The following is a 16,586-nucleotide window of genomic DNA, read 5'->3' as shown; positions in this document are numbered from 1 at the left end:
AAAACCAGCGCTGGAGTGGCAGGGGCTGGGGGTGGGGAAAGAGCCCAGGGCTGGGGCAGCAGGGAGGTGCAGGAGGGAGCCCAAGGCTGGAATGGGGGCAGCCAAAAATTTTTTTGCTTGAGGCGGCAAAAAACCTAGAGCCGGCCCTGCAAATCATAATGATAGCATTTTATCCCCACTTTGCACAGATGTAAGTGATTACACGAGGAGGTAAGACAGTGGAGAATCAGGCCTCCTGTGACTTGCATAAATAGCTTTTTCTATTTGATTTGGTTGATTGTTTTTTTAAGCATCCATACAAATCTTAAAAACTGGAGCCTTGTCTATGAAATTAATTAAAGGCCTCAAAAAACCTTCAGACTCCTAAACATTCCATTATAAACTACCTGACAACTTGCAAGGGACAATAACTTGAGTTGCTTTGATGCTACTTAATCCTGATCTAAACTCAGTCGAGGCCTGCTCCCATTGAAGTCAAAGGCAAAGTTGCCAATGTCTTCAATGAAGAAGTATCAGGCTCAATATGTTGCCAGGTGAATGCCGCATATGCCGCACAGTGAAAAATATAGATCCTCTGATGATGGTGGATTATTCCTTTTAACTACCTCAGTCAAACACTGAAGGTAAAGGACCATAATTTCTGCTTCAGGCTGTGGATTTAGCTAATTAATGCAAAACTGGCACCTGATCCAAATTCATGATTTAGACAGAGTTCTGCATGATGCCCAATCAGCTATATGCACTCATTTTGTATTAGTAGTCTCCGTTGGCTTTTGCTTAATTTTAATTATTTCAACTACAGCTTACCTTTGATGAGGTCATCAACTTGAAAAGAATTGCTGTAATATGGGGTTGTTCTAATTAACCCTACAGTCATGTGATTTGGTTTAGCAAATGACAATGTAGAAATTCAAAACCCATGTTTTAATTTTTTTCATCTTGAACTTTGCTATGAAATCCCATGCACAAATATTCAACAGGAAACCCACTAGTACAATATAGGTCTGGTGGAAGTCAAGGAATAATTGCTTAGAATTTTCTGAGTTTCTTTATAAATTCTGTGTATGTAGAATGTTACCCAAATATGGTTCTTTTTATGGAGAGAAGATCAGAATTTTGTCAAAGCATTATGCATGATTGCCCTGATCCATCAAAGCGCATCAGCATGTGTTTAACTCTAAGCATGTTTCTGTCACGCTGATTTCAAGGGACTTCTAAAGTGCTTAACGTTAAGCACGTGCTTATTGTTTTGGAGGATCTGGGCCATTTTTGACATAACTATCTAGATATTTTATATGGCTCCCTTTGGACCTTAACCTAGCCTTTATTGAGTTTATGAGGTAACTTTCTTTGTTAGCAGGTTTTCCCTTTGCTGTGTACTTCAGGGTTTCTCATTCATAAGCAGCTAGCTGCTGTCAGACAAGTTGCTGGACTAGATGGACAACTAGTCTGTCTCAGTATGGCATTTGCTATGTTTCCTGTTACTGCAGCATAGGAGCACCTGTAATTTGTTTCTGGCAATACTCTTCCAATGTAGAAGATTCTTTTAGTGCACTTCAAATGTTGTCAAACCTGTGATATGCTGAACACTTTCAGTTCCTGTTGACTTCATTAGGAGGTGGAGGTCCTCAGCACCTTTCCGGATGTACTCAGGACCCTCCAGAATCAGGCCAAAGTTTGGGATGGTTCCATTCAGGTAAACGTAAAAAAAAGCCAAATCTTGACAAATTTGGAAATCATTATTGGGCAGAACTTGTCGGGGAAGTTCAGCAGCAGTTCCTCAGGAGTGATCAGCTTCTTCTTAACCTGTATTAGCTAGTTCTCTTTTAGAGAAGGGAAAAGACTCACTCTTCCCTCTTCTCCACAGCAGGTGCTCTTTGGAAAGTAGCCTAGATGCCTAGTGGGAATATATCTATAGCATAACTACTGTGTTATCTCCTGCTCTTGTCTCGTTGTGCCTCTCTGCAGTGGCAGAAGGCAGTTGGCTTGACATAGTAGTCTGTCCACAAACTCTGTTCTTTAGATTTAGCAACACTCTGAGCTTGAGCTCAGAGTATCAACCATGCTGTGTAGGTGTTGTTTACACTTAGAATAAACACAGAGGTCAAAACGATGGCTTTGTCTCAGTCGTACATAACTGGCTGCTTTTAAATTTTAATAAATATTTCTCTGCAACAGAGCAATGGATTTTTTAATTGCAAAAAGGGGAGGAAAAGCTGTTGGAACAACTAGATGTCTAATTTGGATACTAAAAAGGTGTCCTTTGCTGATATTTTAGGAGACAATAAAGAAATGTTTTTATTTCCTCTGACTATTTCATGTAGATCTACTCCAGTTGGAAAATTAAAAAAAAATCTGTATATTTCTTTCACCAAAGTATTTGGAGCCTTAAGAAAATGACTTATGCAATTATGTATTTAACTTGTCAAATTATCCATAAATCCACCCAAGATGATTTGTGGAATTCCGCCCTATTGCAATCATCTAGTTTTGAACATTAATATCTGACATAATAAAGGCCCTTGAAGTAATAGAAGAATACACATTTTTTTTAAATATTACCTCTAGTCCATATATTAACGAGATGTGTACAATAAGATTCAATTATAGTTACTCAGGAGCCTAAATACACACTGATGAAAGTGTTAGTCCACAGAGCAAGTTAATCTCTTCATTGAAGTTAGGCCTCCTATAGAGATGTAATCTAAATAGCATCCTGTAATGTTCTGCATTGGAGGTGGCTACATTTCAAAAAGTACCTTTTACTAGGTCTATTAAATGTCATTACAGTGATGTCCTGTGGTAGCCCTTCTAGGAAATGTGAATAGAGTGCAGATGTGCTTTTGGCATATGTATGACATTGCGTGCCTTGAGAGCTATTGTAACTCGATGTGTAGACCTTTATATACAGCTTGGCCTTCTGAGTGCTCCAGGAGTTTTGAGCTACCTTTGGGTATTGTCTATTTTCCCAGAAAGATGAGTTGCTTTTCATTGCTCCGTCTGATTTTTCTTCCTCTCCCCCACAATATTGTCTGATGTCTTTGTTTAGTTATGTGGAACTGTGGGTAGGGGGAAAGTGAAGAGGATGTATTCTTGGGGTTTAATGATAGGATTTGAGTACATTGTGAAACTGTATCTCAGTATAACCCATATTAGTCATCATGTGCTTTGCTAGTATGTTGGCCATATTTGCATTGTTATATTACATTAACTTTTTGTAGCAATATTTTAACTCTCCATATACATGCAAACTCATATCAAGTGCGAATTTCTCCTCCTTCCGTTTTCTTTAAGTTGCTGCACTATGATTATTTGCAGGTTTATTCCAGAACCCTGGTCTCCATGCAGTACTACCTGTGGTCATGGTATTCAGGTGCGAGATGTGAAGTGTCGTGTTCTTCTCACATTTACTCAGACTGAAATGGATCTGCCTGATGAGGAATGTGAAGACTCCAAACCGGCAACAGAACGAATATGCCACCAGCCATCCTGTGACAGTGATCCTGTCCCATACGACCCAGAATTTTCACGTGCGGAAGATAGCAGCTTGATTTATGATTGGGAATACATTGGTTTTACTCCATGTTCGGCCACATGTGTTGGAGGTAGTTTAAACATATTTTCATCTATGGTGTTTAAATTTGACATTGTCAAATAACTGTTTGATATTATTCCAAATTAGTTTACATTGACATTTAAAAGCAGATTCTGAACTTTTAACTTGTGTTAATTCTTTTTACCTTTGATGATAGCATCCAAATATCCCTTGCTTTCACATGCCTCACAAGGTTGTAATGGAGATAAAAATTGGTTTTCTATAAATCTTTGAATGAGAAACTGGTCTGTATTCAGTCAACCAAGTTACGGAAAGTTTCTGTCAACGTTAATGCAGCTGTTAATCTTGTATTATTGAAAGATAAGTTACAAGGAATCACTTCAGGCTATCAGGCGGTTTATGGTTTACATAAATGAAAATATATGTAACAAATCAATGACAAATATGCCTAAATGTTCATTTTTCTCCTAGGAATTTATATGTGCAGTTTCTGAACTAAAATGTGCATATTAACTATTCTCTGTCTTCAAAATGATGCCATTTTTTATGGTACTGTAGATCTGTGATATGGTAGCACAGGGAGACATCTCTCCAGAAACGGCTGGGATGGAGCTCAAATAGGATGTTGTTTAGGATTTGGTCCAGCGTATCCTTCTGTAGGAAGTCTGTGCCATACATCTGTCTGCAAGTAGTTAGGCACATTCCTCCTTTAGATGTAATCTAATCTCTCAGCCATCTGAAGTACATATTGCTAGACAATGTTGCTAGTGTTGCTACTATGTACCATACTTTGGAACTGACCATAGAAGTGAGTTATGAAGTGCAAAGTGGAAGCAGTGGAATTGTGAACACACCTGTATGTGACAGGAATGATGACATCAGTGGGAAGTGGAGACAGTTGTACCAACAGAAGAAATTTAATAAGTAGAAAAGGGCTGAGCAGCAACAGTTTGGAAGTCAAGAGCCAATCTAGAGCTCATAGAAAGTGGCCTCCTTTGTAGTGGTCACCATCTGGAAGTTTGAAGACAGGAGAAGTTGGGAAAGATGCCCAGATAACTATCTGCGTGATGGTAAGTGACCAATATAAAAGCCTCCCTTGTCACTTAACATTCTTGTTTTATTGATGGCACTGATCCCCAATAATGACAATGTACCTGATCATGGAAGATGTTGCTTTCTGCCATTCCTCACTTCTTTCATTGGACATTACAGGAGCTTAGCCCCTGGAGGATATGACTTATATGTACGTATGATTTGTTTGCAGTTTTCACTATGACTATTGTGATCGATTGTTTTATCTATCTGCTTTAAAAAAATAAGGGTAATGGTATTTTAAATTAGGAACAAGGCTCTCACTAGCTAAAAGTTTTTTTCAGTTCTCTTGATTTTACTATCCAAATTTAATTTTGTAACATTTAATCATTTTATCTCCATCTTTAATCCATTTTACCAATGCTTCTGGAGAACTTTTCAACCAACATGTTTTCAAAAGGTGTTGAATTCTTTCTGGTAATTTTGATTTTTGAATATAGAATGGAGGACACATAAACCGAATTTTTAAAAACAGACTCTTTCTTTATATAGTCAGTGTAAAAACTTATATGTGAAAAATTGTACCTGCAAGTTGACGATTAAATTTTGGAGGCTGTTTTGAGGCCCATAATTTCGCATACCAGAAGCAAATAGCTTTTTTTTTTTTTTAATGGTTAATAATCAGAATCAGGGCCTGATTCTGCTCCTATTATAGCCAAATGGGAGTTTGGGCATAGACTTCATTGAGAGCAATATTGGTCCTTTGTGATTTAAAGCGGCAATTCAACCAAACATTTGCCTCTTGGTATTTGTGAATTGAAACTACTTCGGCATGTAATGCAGAATGTTTGAAATGAAGAGACTTTTCTTATGTGTTCTTCAGTCTTCAGTAGCACCTGTAGCACCACATGTCTAGATGTTCTTCATATGTGCTATGCTCCCGGAAATGTGGGAAGTTTTGAAACTATTGGATCAAAGTCGAACAGCAACACCTTTGCTGTTATGCTAGTTAGATAATCATGACTTTGTTCTCCTATCAACGCTGTTCATCTAGCTGCCTTGGCAAACACTTTCAAACAGACTAAAAATTACCTGTGGATAAATTGTTTTAATAAACCAGATTTCTTTTGTGTTTCCAACTTATTGCAGTGTACTAACTAATGATCTCACTATGTCTATTTTTTCCATTGTGTAGTTCAAATGACCTGATCAATTTCAGCTCAGTTTTAAGTCCGTATCTCATTTCAGTAAGATGAACTTTTTAGCTATAAGGAAAGAAATATGACTTTTTAAGTTAGGAATATCAAAATTTAATGTAAAGTATGAGAGCTTCTGCGTCTCTAACATGCATGTATCTATCAAGGGCTTTTAAAATACATTCCTTAAGATTTCTATTTACTTGGAACTTTTCCCTTAGTTTCTTTATGCCTGCTTTTCCCTGACCGAGAGGAGGCCTGCTCAGTCTAAGTAACTGCAGACTTTATTGTCACTATGTCATATACTGCTTGAGCAAGGACTGAATCTGTGTTGCAGTGCTTGTCATCTTTATGATACATTACCCCTAAATCTTCATGTGGACCATACATAAGGTTCCGTGTTCGTCCACCTGAGCAGTTCAGGCACCTCCTGGGCCAGGTGCACCAGCTACTGCTGGTGCCATCTCACTTCCCACTCACTCCCCAGCAGCAGGAGTTTGGGTGTGGGGAGGGGCTCAGGGCTGGGGGTTGGGGTGGTGCTTACCTAGGGCAGGCTTCCTGGAAAGGAGACAGGAACGCCCCTTCCTCAGCTCGTAGCTTCACGTGTTGCCTCTGCTGGCAGGCACCGCTCCTGCAACTCCTATTGACTGCAGTTCCCAGCCAATGGGAACTGCAGAACTGGGGCTTGGGGTGGAGCAGAGGCAGCACATGGAGCTCAGGAGCCAGGTAGGGAGCCTACCCTAGCCCTGCCAGCCCTCCTCCCCGAGCACCTACGGCATCCCCTCAAGCACCTACGGAGCCCCCCCATGGCACCCCTGGGCTGTCCCTCCGAGCCATCCCCCCCACAAGTTTTAGTTAGGGGTATATAGTAAAAGTCATGGACATGTCATGGGCCGTGAAGTTTTGTTTACTGTCCGAGACCTGTCCATGACTTTTACTAAAAATAACCGTTACTAAAACGTAGCCTTAACCATGCATTCAGTGTAAACTCACTCAGTCCCTCTCCTAAAAAGAGGTAAAGATGCACACCGTAACATTTTTTTATTAGAAATATGGAGAAAGATCTGTCTGCAATTCATTATCCAACAGCTTCTTTTTCTTCAAATTAATTATTTTAGTCAGGCTTTTTATTGTGTTAGACTGTGTGAACTCTGAGGAATAGACCATCTTTTGGTCTCTCTTTGTACAGCACCTAACACAATGGGTCCTGGTCTATGACTAGAGCTCCTAAACACTATAGTAATACAAGTAATAATAATTATAATAGTGCAGTTGACAAGAACTCTTCGGCTATTCTTCATGATTATTCTGCACTGCATCTATATAAACCAGAGGTAGGCAACCTATGGCATGGGTGCCTAAGGCAGCACATGAGCTGATTTTCAGTGGCACTCACGCTGCCCATGTCCTGGCCACTGGTCCGGGGGGGCTCTGCATCTTAATTTAATTTAATTTTAAATGAAGCTTTTAAAACATTTTAAAAGCCTTATTTACTTTACATGCAACAATAGTTTAGTTATATATTATAGACTTACAGAAAGAGACCTTCTAAAAGCATTAAAATGTATTACTGGCACATGAAACCTTAAATTAGAGTGAATAAATGAAGATTTGGCACACCACTTCTGAAAGGTTGCCAACCCCTGATATAAACCATTATGGCCCATGATGCAGCAGCAATGTGGGTGTCATAAAAGTTACTGCCTTATGGCCATTAGCCTATGTTATGTCACTTATCATAATTATTACTTCTGTCATCAGTCTTTCCATGAAGCAAGTAAGAGGTCTTCTGTGTTAATTAATTATGAAGTAGGCATCATTTTAAAGATTTCTAGTGAGATAGAAATTTCCAGAAATTTGAAGAATTGTCTATATTTCCCTTAGGACCTGAAGAACGTCCACACACCACAAAAATCATGGGTCTAATCCCAAGGACTTTGCTCGTATGAGCCCCTAATCAGACCAACTCCCTTTGATTTATTTAGGATTTTGCTTGAGTAAAAGTTATGTTGGGAACTCAAGGTTTTGCTTCATTTGTCCAAAGAAACGGTGTGTTTTTTCACTGTTTGAAAAACTATCGGCCTGATACAAGCACATGGGATGTATGCATAAAATTGATATGCATGATACTGTCTGCAAGAAATAATGCCAGTACTTGTTATGTGCGTGGTTATGAGATCATTTTTTGTTTTGTTTTAAATCTGCAGTATTTCTTCAGTCTTTATGTCAATTAGTTAATGGAATATGCAGTATTCTAAACGGATTGTCTCTATTTCAAAATTATACAATCTAATTTAAAAAACAGATTTCTTTACTTACTTTCCTAATAATGCTTTTGTTTATAAAAGAAAAATTAACAATCCAATGTACATGTCATTATTAATGCTCTGAATACTTCCTTGAATTTCTTTCTACTTAGACAATAAGAATGAGCTAACTCTATTTCACTTTCAGTAATTACCAGTTTCATTTTAAAATTCCTAGAGCTGCAATATTTGGGTTTCCAGCATGGAAGGAGAATGTGTGTTTATCTACTGTTTTCACTGGATTTTATTTTAAATTGTGGGAAAGTTTCTTTTTGTTGAAGGTTCTACAATAGCTTACTTGTGCAAAAAAATTGGACCGTATTTAACTCAATAATCCCTTTAAAAGAGCTCATCAGTTTAAGAATCCTGCTTGTCTCTGAAATTGTTGTACCTAACCTCTAAGAAAGGTGAAAGAGATTGGAGAAATACCTCCACTTGTACTTTCGGTATTTGTTAGCACTTTTCATATAGCTCAGTGTTTCCCAAACTTGGGACATGGCTTGTGTAGGGAAAGCCCCTGGCAGGGTGGGCCGGTTTGTTTACCTGCCCCCTTCACAGGTCCAGCCGATCGTGGCTCCCACTGGCCGTGGTTCGCTGCTCCAGGCCAATGAGAGCTGGTGGAAGTGGCGTGGGCCAAAGGACATACTGGCCGCCGCTTCCAACAGCTCCCATTGGCCTGGAGCAGCGAGCTGTGGCCAGTGGGAGCCGTGATCGGCTGAACCTGCGGTCGCGGCAGCTAAACAAACAGGCCTGGCCTGCCAGGGGCTTTTCCTACACAAGCGGCTTCCCAAGTTTGGGAAATACTGATATAGGTGATTTTACTGTTTGTGCTTTAGCTGTGTGGACCTTTCACACAGTAACGGGAGAGAAAAACATAGAGGGACAGACTTTGAACCTCAACCAGCCCTATACAATTGAACATCTGGAGTCAAGCCCCTCAAAAAACATGAGATTTGTTTAAAAATCATAAGTTTTTTTAAAAAAAATAATAAATGTGGAATTCTTTTTCTTTGCTTTCTGGATTTTGTTATGTTAGTATACACTTAGGTCACATTTGCAAGCTTTTCCCTCTAGTCCTGACGGCTAGAAATGTATTATTTTATTAAACTGATTCTTACAAAATCACAGGACTCCAGCCACTGGAGCTTTAAGTAAAGCACCAAGTATTACAGGACTCACAATAAAATGATGAGTGTTGGCAATACTATGGTGTTCTTGTTGGTGAGCAGTTACTCCCATGACTATTCCTGTTCGCTTTTTGACGAAAACTTCTCACCATTGAATGAACGATCTACAATCTGTTCCTTAACAGAGGGAAATATGACTGTACATCTACAAAAACTGACAGACACACTCAGGCATGTGTAATATATGAAATTTCTTCTAGCTCATTTTTTAATTGACTAGATTTTAAAGTGACAATTTCTCTTTTAGTTGACAGCAAGGCAAAAGTAATCTGAAATAAGTAATTTTTTTTCCGTTTCTAGGTATAAGGTTGAGTGAAGAGACCATCCTTCTGCCACTCACATTTAGCATCTTCTGTCCTAATTATTTACAGTTTTCTCTTTCTAGAGTTAAAGTAAAGTATGCATTTTGCAAACAGTCTGATCTTTTAACACAACGTTGTGCACTGTATATTTCTTCCCACAGCAAAGTTGTCAAAAGCTGTGAGTTTGTGAGGGTTGTATGCTGGGTTAAAATAGGAAACATTCTATTGCACTGATTAGTAGAATAATTACTATAATACCACATCAAAATACTGTAAAAATACTTAGAGCTCTATCGAGACCTGCCCTAGTAACTTATCTTATACTTGGGGGGTGGGGGTTAAATGTTCTACTATGTTAGCATCCCAAGGCAAGAACTTCACACACATGACACTTTGTTTGTCTGAAGGTTTTATGACTTCTATGGTTTGCAAGACGCTTCCCAAATCCTGCAATATAAGAAGTTTTATCACTGATTCAAGTTACAAGCCAGTATTAAATTGTGGCTGCAAACAAATTTATAGTTAAGATCAACCTCTTACACATTTTATAAGTAAATTATAAGGAAATGTTGCATCAATGGAGTGTAACTGTTTATTGGAAAGCAGCGTAGATCTGAAAAAGTCTGTTTTACAAACTTTTTACAATATCTCTTCTGTTATACCTTAAAACAGCAAAACACTGTAGCTTTCATTTATTTAAAGCATTTGGAGTAGAGAATTGCAGCAGTTTGTGGCACTCTGATGAGTGAAATGAAAGACACCTTGTACATGGACCAAACCAAGGTGGCATGTCACAGCCAAAAGAAAAAGAGAAAAAAGTGTGACATGCCTTTTTTTTTTCTCCTGGGTATACTCACCACAACATTGTAATATAAACTGATGATGAGAGAAATACTGACTAGCAGAAGGCTCAATATAGGAGTCTCATATCGTATCACATTCTCTGTGCAAGAAGTTTAGAAAATATTATCCAGCATAACCCATTGCAAAATAACTCTTTCTTATCAGCTTTGACTGCTTTTTGTTTTTGCACAAACGTGAATGTTTCCATTCTAATCCCTGTAAAAGAGATGTAATTTAAGTCTGTTCTGAGAGCAGAATTTGGCCTAACATAACAATTAAGAAGCCAATTTTGTCTTGCTAGCCAGAACAAGGCACTTGAAGCAGAAACAAACCCTTAACGCTATGCCCAGAGCAGGCATGGGCCTCACAACTGGATGAATGATGAATATATGTTTGAGGGCTCATCTGATAACCTCTTCCACAGCTCTACCTCAGCAACATTCCACATCTGGATCTTTGTTTCTGAATTGTACATTAGAAGCAACATATTTCTTATTTAGGGAAACTGAAGGAAACCAAAATGTTTGAATAAATTCTTCTGAAGGTGCGTCAACCATTTAGGAGGTGCTGCAGGATCCATGGTATCCTGGTCTTTAGTTCTGGGATAGAACCTTGGAGTTCTGTAAAACTCATGGTGTGTAGTGATTTGCTTTGATTTGGCATTTTCACCCTTGGATTGTGTTGTGTAGACATTTGATGTAAAGGATATAATCTAGTCCCTAGTGAGAGAGAACATTTTATTAAATGTATGTGTTGTGGGTAATGTAATTTTCAACACTTAATGAGTTTTATTTAATAGAAGTGACTAGGCGGTCAGTTATGCATAAGGTCAGTGCTCCTGTTACATAAAAACTTCAGCACTGTGCAGACATAGTCAAAACAATTACACAGCAAAGGCTTCCTGGAATGAACATCATCCCCAAATGGGATTAAGATGGCTCCCAGTGAAAGTCTAAAAGAAAGCTAAAATTCATAGTGTTGTATACATACATACATACTCCTGCTACACGTATGGTTTGTATTACGCTTGAAATTGCTAGATTGGTACCTGTATCATCACAATGAAGACTTGCAGCCTTGGTCTTGAAAGAATAAATATGCTGGATTGTATCAAGATAATTCATAGATGGGGGCAACATTGGTTTGTGATAGGAATTGCCAGTGTTCAGGAATGGATTGTACTAGCTCTTGACAGAGAGACAATTGTAATAATGATTAACAGAGTAACTTCAAATGCTGGGCACCTGCTACTAAATTATAATAATGAAGAAAAATATGTCTTCTGCCTAATGTGCATGAGGCAGTTCAGTTTGTTCTTGTACCTGCCATTATGATGGCCACTGGCTGTACAAGTGCAAAGTCTGAGATGATAGTGGCAGATGGAAGCATTTGGGAGCACATTATAAAATCATTTGTCGCTCTCACTAGGAAAGAAAAAGACCAGTTCTTACCTGAAAGTCATAAAACATGCACCACTAACCTTAGGCAGAAAATTTTCCAACACAGAATATTTCATGGAGTCAGCTGAAATCAAATGGACTGTTAAATAACCAACAAGTGTCAAGAAACAATTAATGGTGTACAAATTTATCTAAAGCAAGGGTATTTATAACCATCATTGTCTAGTGGTAGTTAGATAAAACAGAAAAATATGTGATGTTTTAATGTACCATACATAAATGACTAGAGGAATTCCAGTTAAAAATACAAATATATTAGAAACCTTTCAAGCTTTTACACATAAGACAAAGAATATAACCTACTACGGAAAACACATTTGTAGCCCTAGGAGACCTCTTGGGGGGAAAGTAAATTTAGAAGGAAGGAAGCAGATTCTCTGAACTGTGACCATGTTACCTGTTGTGTAGTACATTAGCCATTTTCACATGGTACCAACAAAAGTGCATGTTAGAATGCATTTCAGTGCTGTTCTGTTCAATAGGTCAATGATAATGACTGTTGTTTTTATTGCATAGAATGTTTATCAGAGGGTGGAGATGGATGGCAGGAGAGAGATCGCTTGATCATTGCCTGTTAGGTTCACTCCCTCTGGGGCACCTGGCATTGGCCACTGTCAGTAGACAGATACTGGGCTAGATGGACCTTTGGTCTGATCCTGTACAGCCGTTCTTATGTTCTTAGATACAGAAGATTTCCAAAGCACTTTACCAAGTTTTGTGTCCTTTATTTCTATGTGCATTTCTCCATTAAGTGAATAGGGTTTACACATTGAAGACATGCCTTGTAGAATAATGGTATATGTGAAACGGAATACACCATGCAATTTTAAAATAAACAATAAAGCTCACTAATTGACAAGTGTCCACTGAGTTGTGTTGAGCTAAACCAGATTTATGGGACATCATGTTTTTCTGACTGATAAAAGTTTAATTATTAATGTTCTTTCATGTCTCAGCGTAACTATAATTATAGCTACATTTTGGAGAGAAGCTGAGAGAAAACCTGTGTAAGGGAACACTGTATACACTGGTCCTAGATCCTTAGCTGGAGCTGAGGAGCCATTGGCTTTATGCAGCTACACCAATGTCCATCAGCTGAGATCTGGCCCAGTGGGTATCTCTACATGCTGAGTCAGCCATTTTCTTAGCTGTAGTTTAGAAACTTTATGTAATTTTTGTCTCTTCAGATACTTAGCTCATTGAAATCCCATTTAAATCAGTAGGAATAAAACAGTATTCTGCTCCTATGGGGTGAGTCCAGCTCTTCGAAAAGGCATTTATTGTACACTGACTGCCAACCAAATCATTCTAAATGCCTTGGGGTAGCACTATTAAATAGAGGGAACTTTCCAAAATCAGTGTCATCAGGGTGCCAGGAATGGCGTCTTGTTTTCTTGGTGTTACAGAGAAAAAGGCAGACAAAATCACTACTCTCCAGTTTTCTGTTTTTCTGAAGGGCACAATGACAAACTGGCACCTATCAGTGTTTGTTTGTATCCACTCCAAGAGCTGATTTGAATCTAGGAAAAAAAATCCTACATTGGGGCATTGCTGGCTGTGAATAAGAAATCCCAGAAATGTTGCACTGTAACTTGGTTTTTAATTTAAAAACGCCTTCTGAGTTTCAAACATATTTAAAAATATTTCCAGTGCTGTTATGAGTCAAGTTGTTAATTTTAAATCTGCTGTCTAATTTGGAATCCAGAATTAGTTCAGATTGAGGCTGGGGGGAAGAGAAACAAGTGCGGCTCCAGGCCCCAGCACGCCAAGTGCGTGCTTGGGGCGGCATGCCGCAGAGGGCACTCTGTTGGTCGCCGGAGGACAGCAGGCAGCTCCGGTGGACCTCCCGCAGGCATGCCTGCAGAGGGTCCACTGGTCCCGCAGCTGCAGGAGGTCTACCGAAGCCACCTGTTGCCCTCTCAGTGACTGGCAGAGCGCCCCCCGCGGCATGCCACCCTACTTGGGGCAGCAAAATGTCTAGAGCCGCCCCTGAAGAGAAAGGAGGTTATAAAAATTGTTCACCTGTCCATAGAACATCTCATGTGTTTGTTTTTATTTTTAAATCCAGGGACACAAGAAGCCATTGCAGTGTGCCTGCATGTGCAGACAAAACAAGCTGTCAACGACACCCTGTGTGACAACGCCATGCGACCACCAGCAATGACTCGCACTTGCAACATGAAACTGTGTCCACCACGGTACGCTTTAATAATGAAATCTAATTGTGGAAGAGAAATGGTTAATATGACATAAATAACCATACGTTGTCTACTGACTTTATCAGACAAGGACCAGGTTTAGGGTTGCCAGGAGCCCGTTTTTCGACTGGAACGCCTGGTCGAAAAGGGATCCTGGCGGCTCCAGTCAGCACCGCCAACCAGGCCTTTAAAAGTCTGGAAGCCACAGCATGTCCCCGCTTCAGCTCCTAGGCATAGGGGCAGCCCAGGGGCTCCGTGTGCTGTCCCCAACCCAAGCACCAACTCTGCAGCTCCCATTGGCTGGGAACCATGGCCAACAGGAGCTGTGGAGGCACCGCCTGCAGACGTGGCAGCATACCGACCCACCGACCCAGCATGCAGACCCACCTGGCTGCACCTCCAGGTAGGAGTCAGAGGGGGATACGCCACTGCTTCCGGGAGCTTCCTGAGATAAGTGCCACCTGGAGCCTGCACTCCTGACCCCTCCTGCACCCCAACCCCTTGCTTCAGCCATGATCCCCCTCTCACCATCTGAACCCCCCGGTTCCAGCTCGTAGCATCCTCCTATACCCCAAACCCCTCATCCCCAGCCCCACCCCAGAGTTTTCACCTCCAGCTGGAGCCTTCTCCCCTTTCCCACACAACCCAGTGCCCTGCCTCAGCCCGGAGCTCCGTCCTACACTCCAAATCCCTCATCCTTGGCCATACCCCTACCCCAGAGCTCATACCCCCTCCCACACCCCAAGCCCCTGCCTCAGCCTGGAGCCCCCTCCCATACTATGAACCACTCGGCTGCACCCCCCAGCCCAGAGCTCCCTCCTGAACCCCAAATTCCTCATGCCCGGCCCCACCCCAGAGCCAGCACCCCTAGTTGGAGCCCTCACTCCCTCCCACACCTTGAACTCCTCATTTCTGCTCCACCCCAGAGCCTGCACCACCAGCTGGAGCCCTCACCTATTCCCTCACTCCAACCAGTTGAGCCAGCCAGCCCAGTGAAAATGAGCGAGTCAGTGAGGATAGGGAGAGCGAGCGACAGAGGGAGTGGGGATGGAGTGAGTGGAGGGCAGGGCCTCAGAAGAGGGACAGGGGGCTATTGCTAAAGTAGATCTGTGTGTTGGATTATTTTTCTTATTTTCAAACTGTTTGAAAAATATTTAAATTCAATTTACAGTTTGGAAAATATAGTCATCTCAGAAAGCATTTAACAAATACACCTCTACCGCGATATAATGCTGTCCTCGGGAGCCAAAAAATCTTACCGCGTTATAGGTGAAACCGCATTATATCAAACTCACTTTGATCCACCAGAGTGCGCAGCCCCACCCACCCGGAGCACTGCTTTACCGTGTTATATCTGAATTCGTGTTATATCGGAGTAGAGGTGTACATCAGCTGAAGAGCCTTTTTTATTCACCTACGAAAACAGAATGAAGATATTATTGTATACTGTGGTGTAATTTTTTAGCTTTACAATGCAGAGGTCTTTGTGGAAACCACTTTGATATAAAGCTTTCCAATAGACCTTGCATTCACCCTTCGGAGAGATTCCTTTTCCCAGGAGCCCAGTGTTAAATAGTATTTGCATAGATTTAAAGAGAATAGCCTGAGTGATGTATGTTTTGTGAAGGGAACTCTGATGCCCCCGTTTAATTGTAAAATATAATATTACTGTCAAAAACTTAGAATGTTGCATTCAGTGAGAAAATTATGGTTCAGAGGAACAGGTCAAAGCCAAAAACAATAGTATGTTTACAGAAACTTTCTCCTGCAAAACATGTGGACTGAAAGTTAATAGGAGCAGGATATTTTATAGAAAATGTATATAAAGGCAATCAACATTTAGTAGAGATAAGAGAAGTCCCCTTAAACCATAGAAATGTCAGCATGATGCTAACAGGAGGCTGATTATTCCATGAGGAATGTTCGAAATGGGAGTTCTGGAACCACATATATTTATTTGGATTCGCTCTTTACAACTTTAGGATTTATAGTAAATAAAACTACATCTCTTCCTTACACTCAAGCGTATAAATGTAATTCATATTTTTTGTTATGGCAAATGTAGATGATAGTCTGACCCTTGCAATATAAATGTGCCTTTGTTTCTGCTTTGTTTTGCTCTGGGTGGGTATCATTTGTGTCCGGATAATCCCTCCTCCACACGCCATTCTTCTGTATTATTTAATTAGAGTGAATTTTTTTTGCCCATGTGTGTTTTGGCACAGGTGGGAAACTGGCCCTTGGAGACGGTGTTCTGCTACTTGTGGAGTTGGGATACAGACAAGAGATGTGTACTGCCAGCAACATGAGGGCTCCATTGTCACTAATGAAAACTGCAAAGATGAAAAGCCTCATGCTTTACAAGCGTGTAACCAGATTGACTGCCCCCCTGCTTGGCTTGTTGAAGAATGGCAGCAGGTACAACAGATTATGGAAATAGTTTAGTTGTAAGCATTTTTCATCTAGTTAGTTACCTAATGTGCTCCAATTAAGAGTAACCTAGAAG

At 40.3% G+C, this 16,586-nt stretch overlaps 1 protein-coding gene across 3 annotated transcripts in view; it reads left to right on the top strand.

Moving 5' to 3' along the window:
* ADAMTSL3 (ADAMTS like 3) overlaps positions 1-16,586 on the top strand; it is a 292,061-nt gene that overhangs the window by 226,210 nt on the left and 49,265 nt on the right. For all 3 annotated transcript variants that reach the window (XM_030578650.1, XM_030578651.1, XM_030578649.1), the window contains exons 16-18: positions 3,319-3,605; positions 13,951-14,080; positions 16,306-16,498. In XM_030578650.1, the coding sequence (XP_030434510.1) occupies positions 3,319-3,605; positions 13,951-14,080; positions 16,306-16,498 (610 nt within the window). The remainder of the gene's footprint in view (positions 1-3,318; positions 3,606-13,950; positions 14,081-16,305; positions 16,499-16,586) is intronic.

Source organism: Gopherus evgoodei, chromosome 10, assembly GCF_007399415.2.
Source record: "Gopherus evgoodei ecotype Sinaloan lineage chromosome 10, rGopEvg1_v1.p, whole genome shotgun sequence".
NCBI classification, from domain to species: domain Eukaryota; kingdom Metazoa; phylum Chordata; order Testudines; family Testudinidae; genus Gopherus; species Gopherus evgoodei.
Note: the sequence above shows the minus strand (reverse complement) of the source record. Positions and strands in the feature narration are given on the sequence as shown.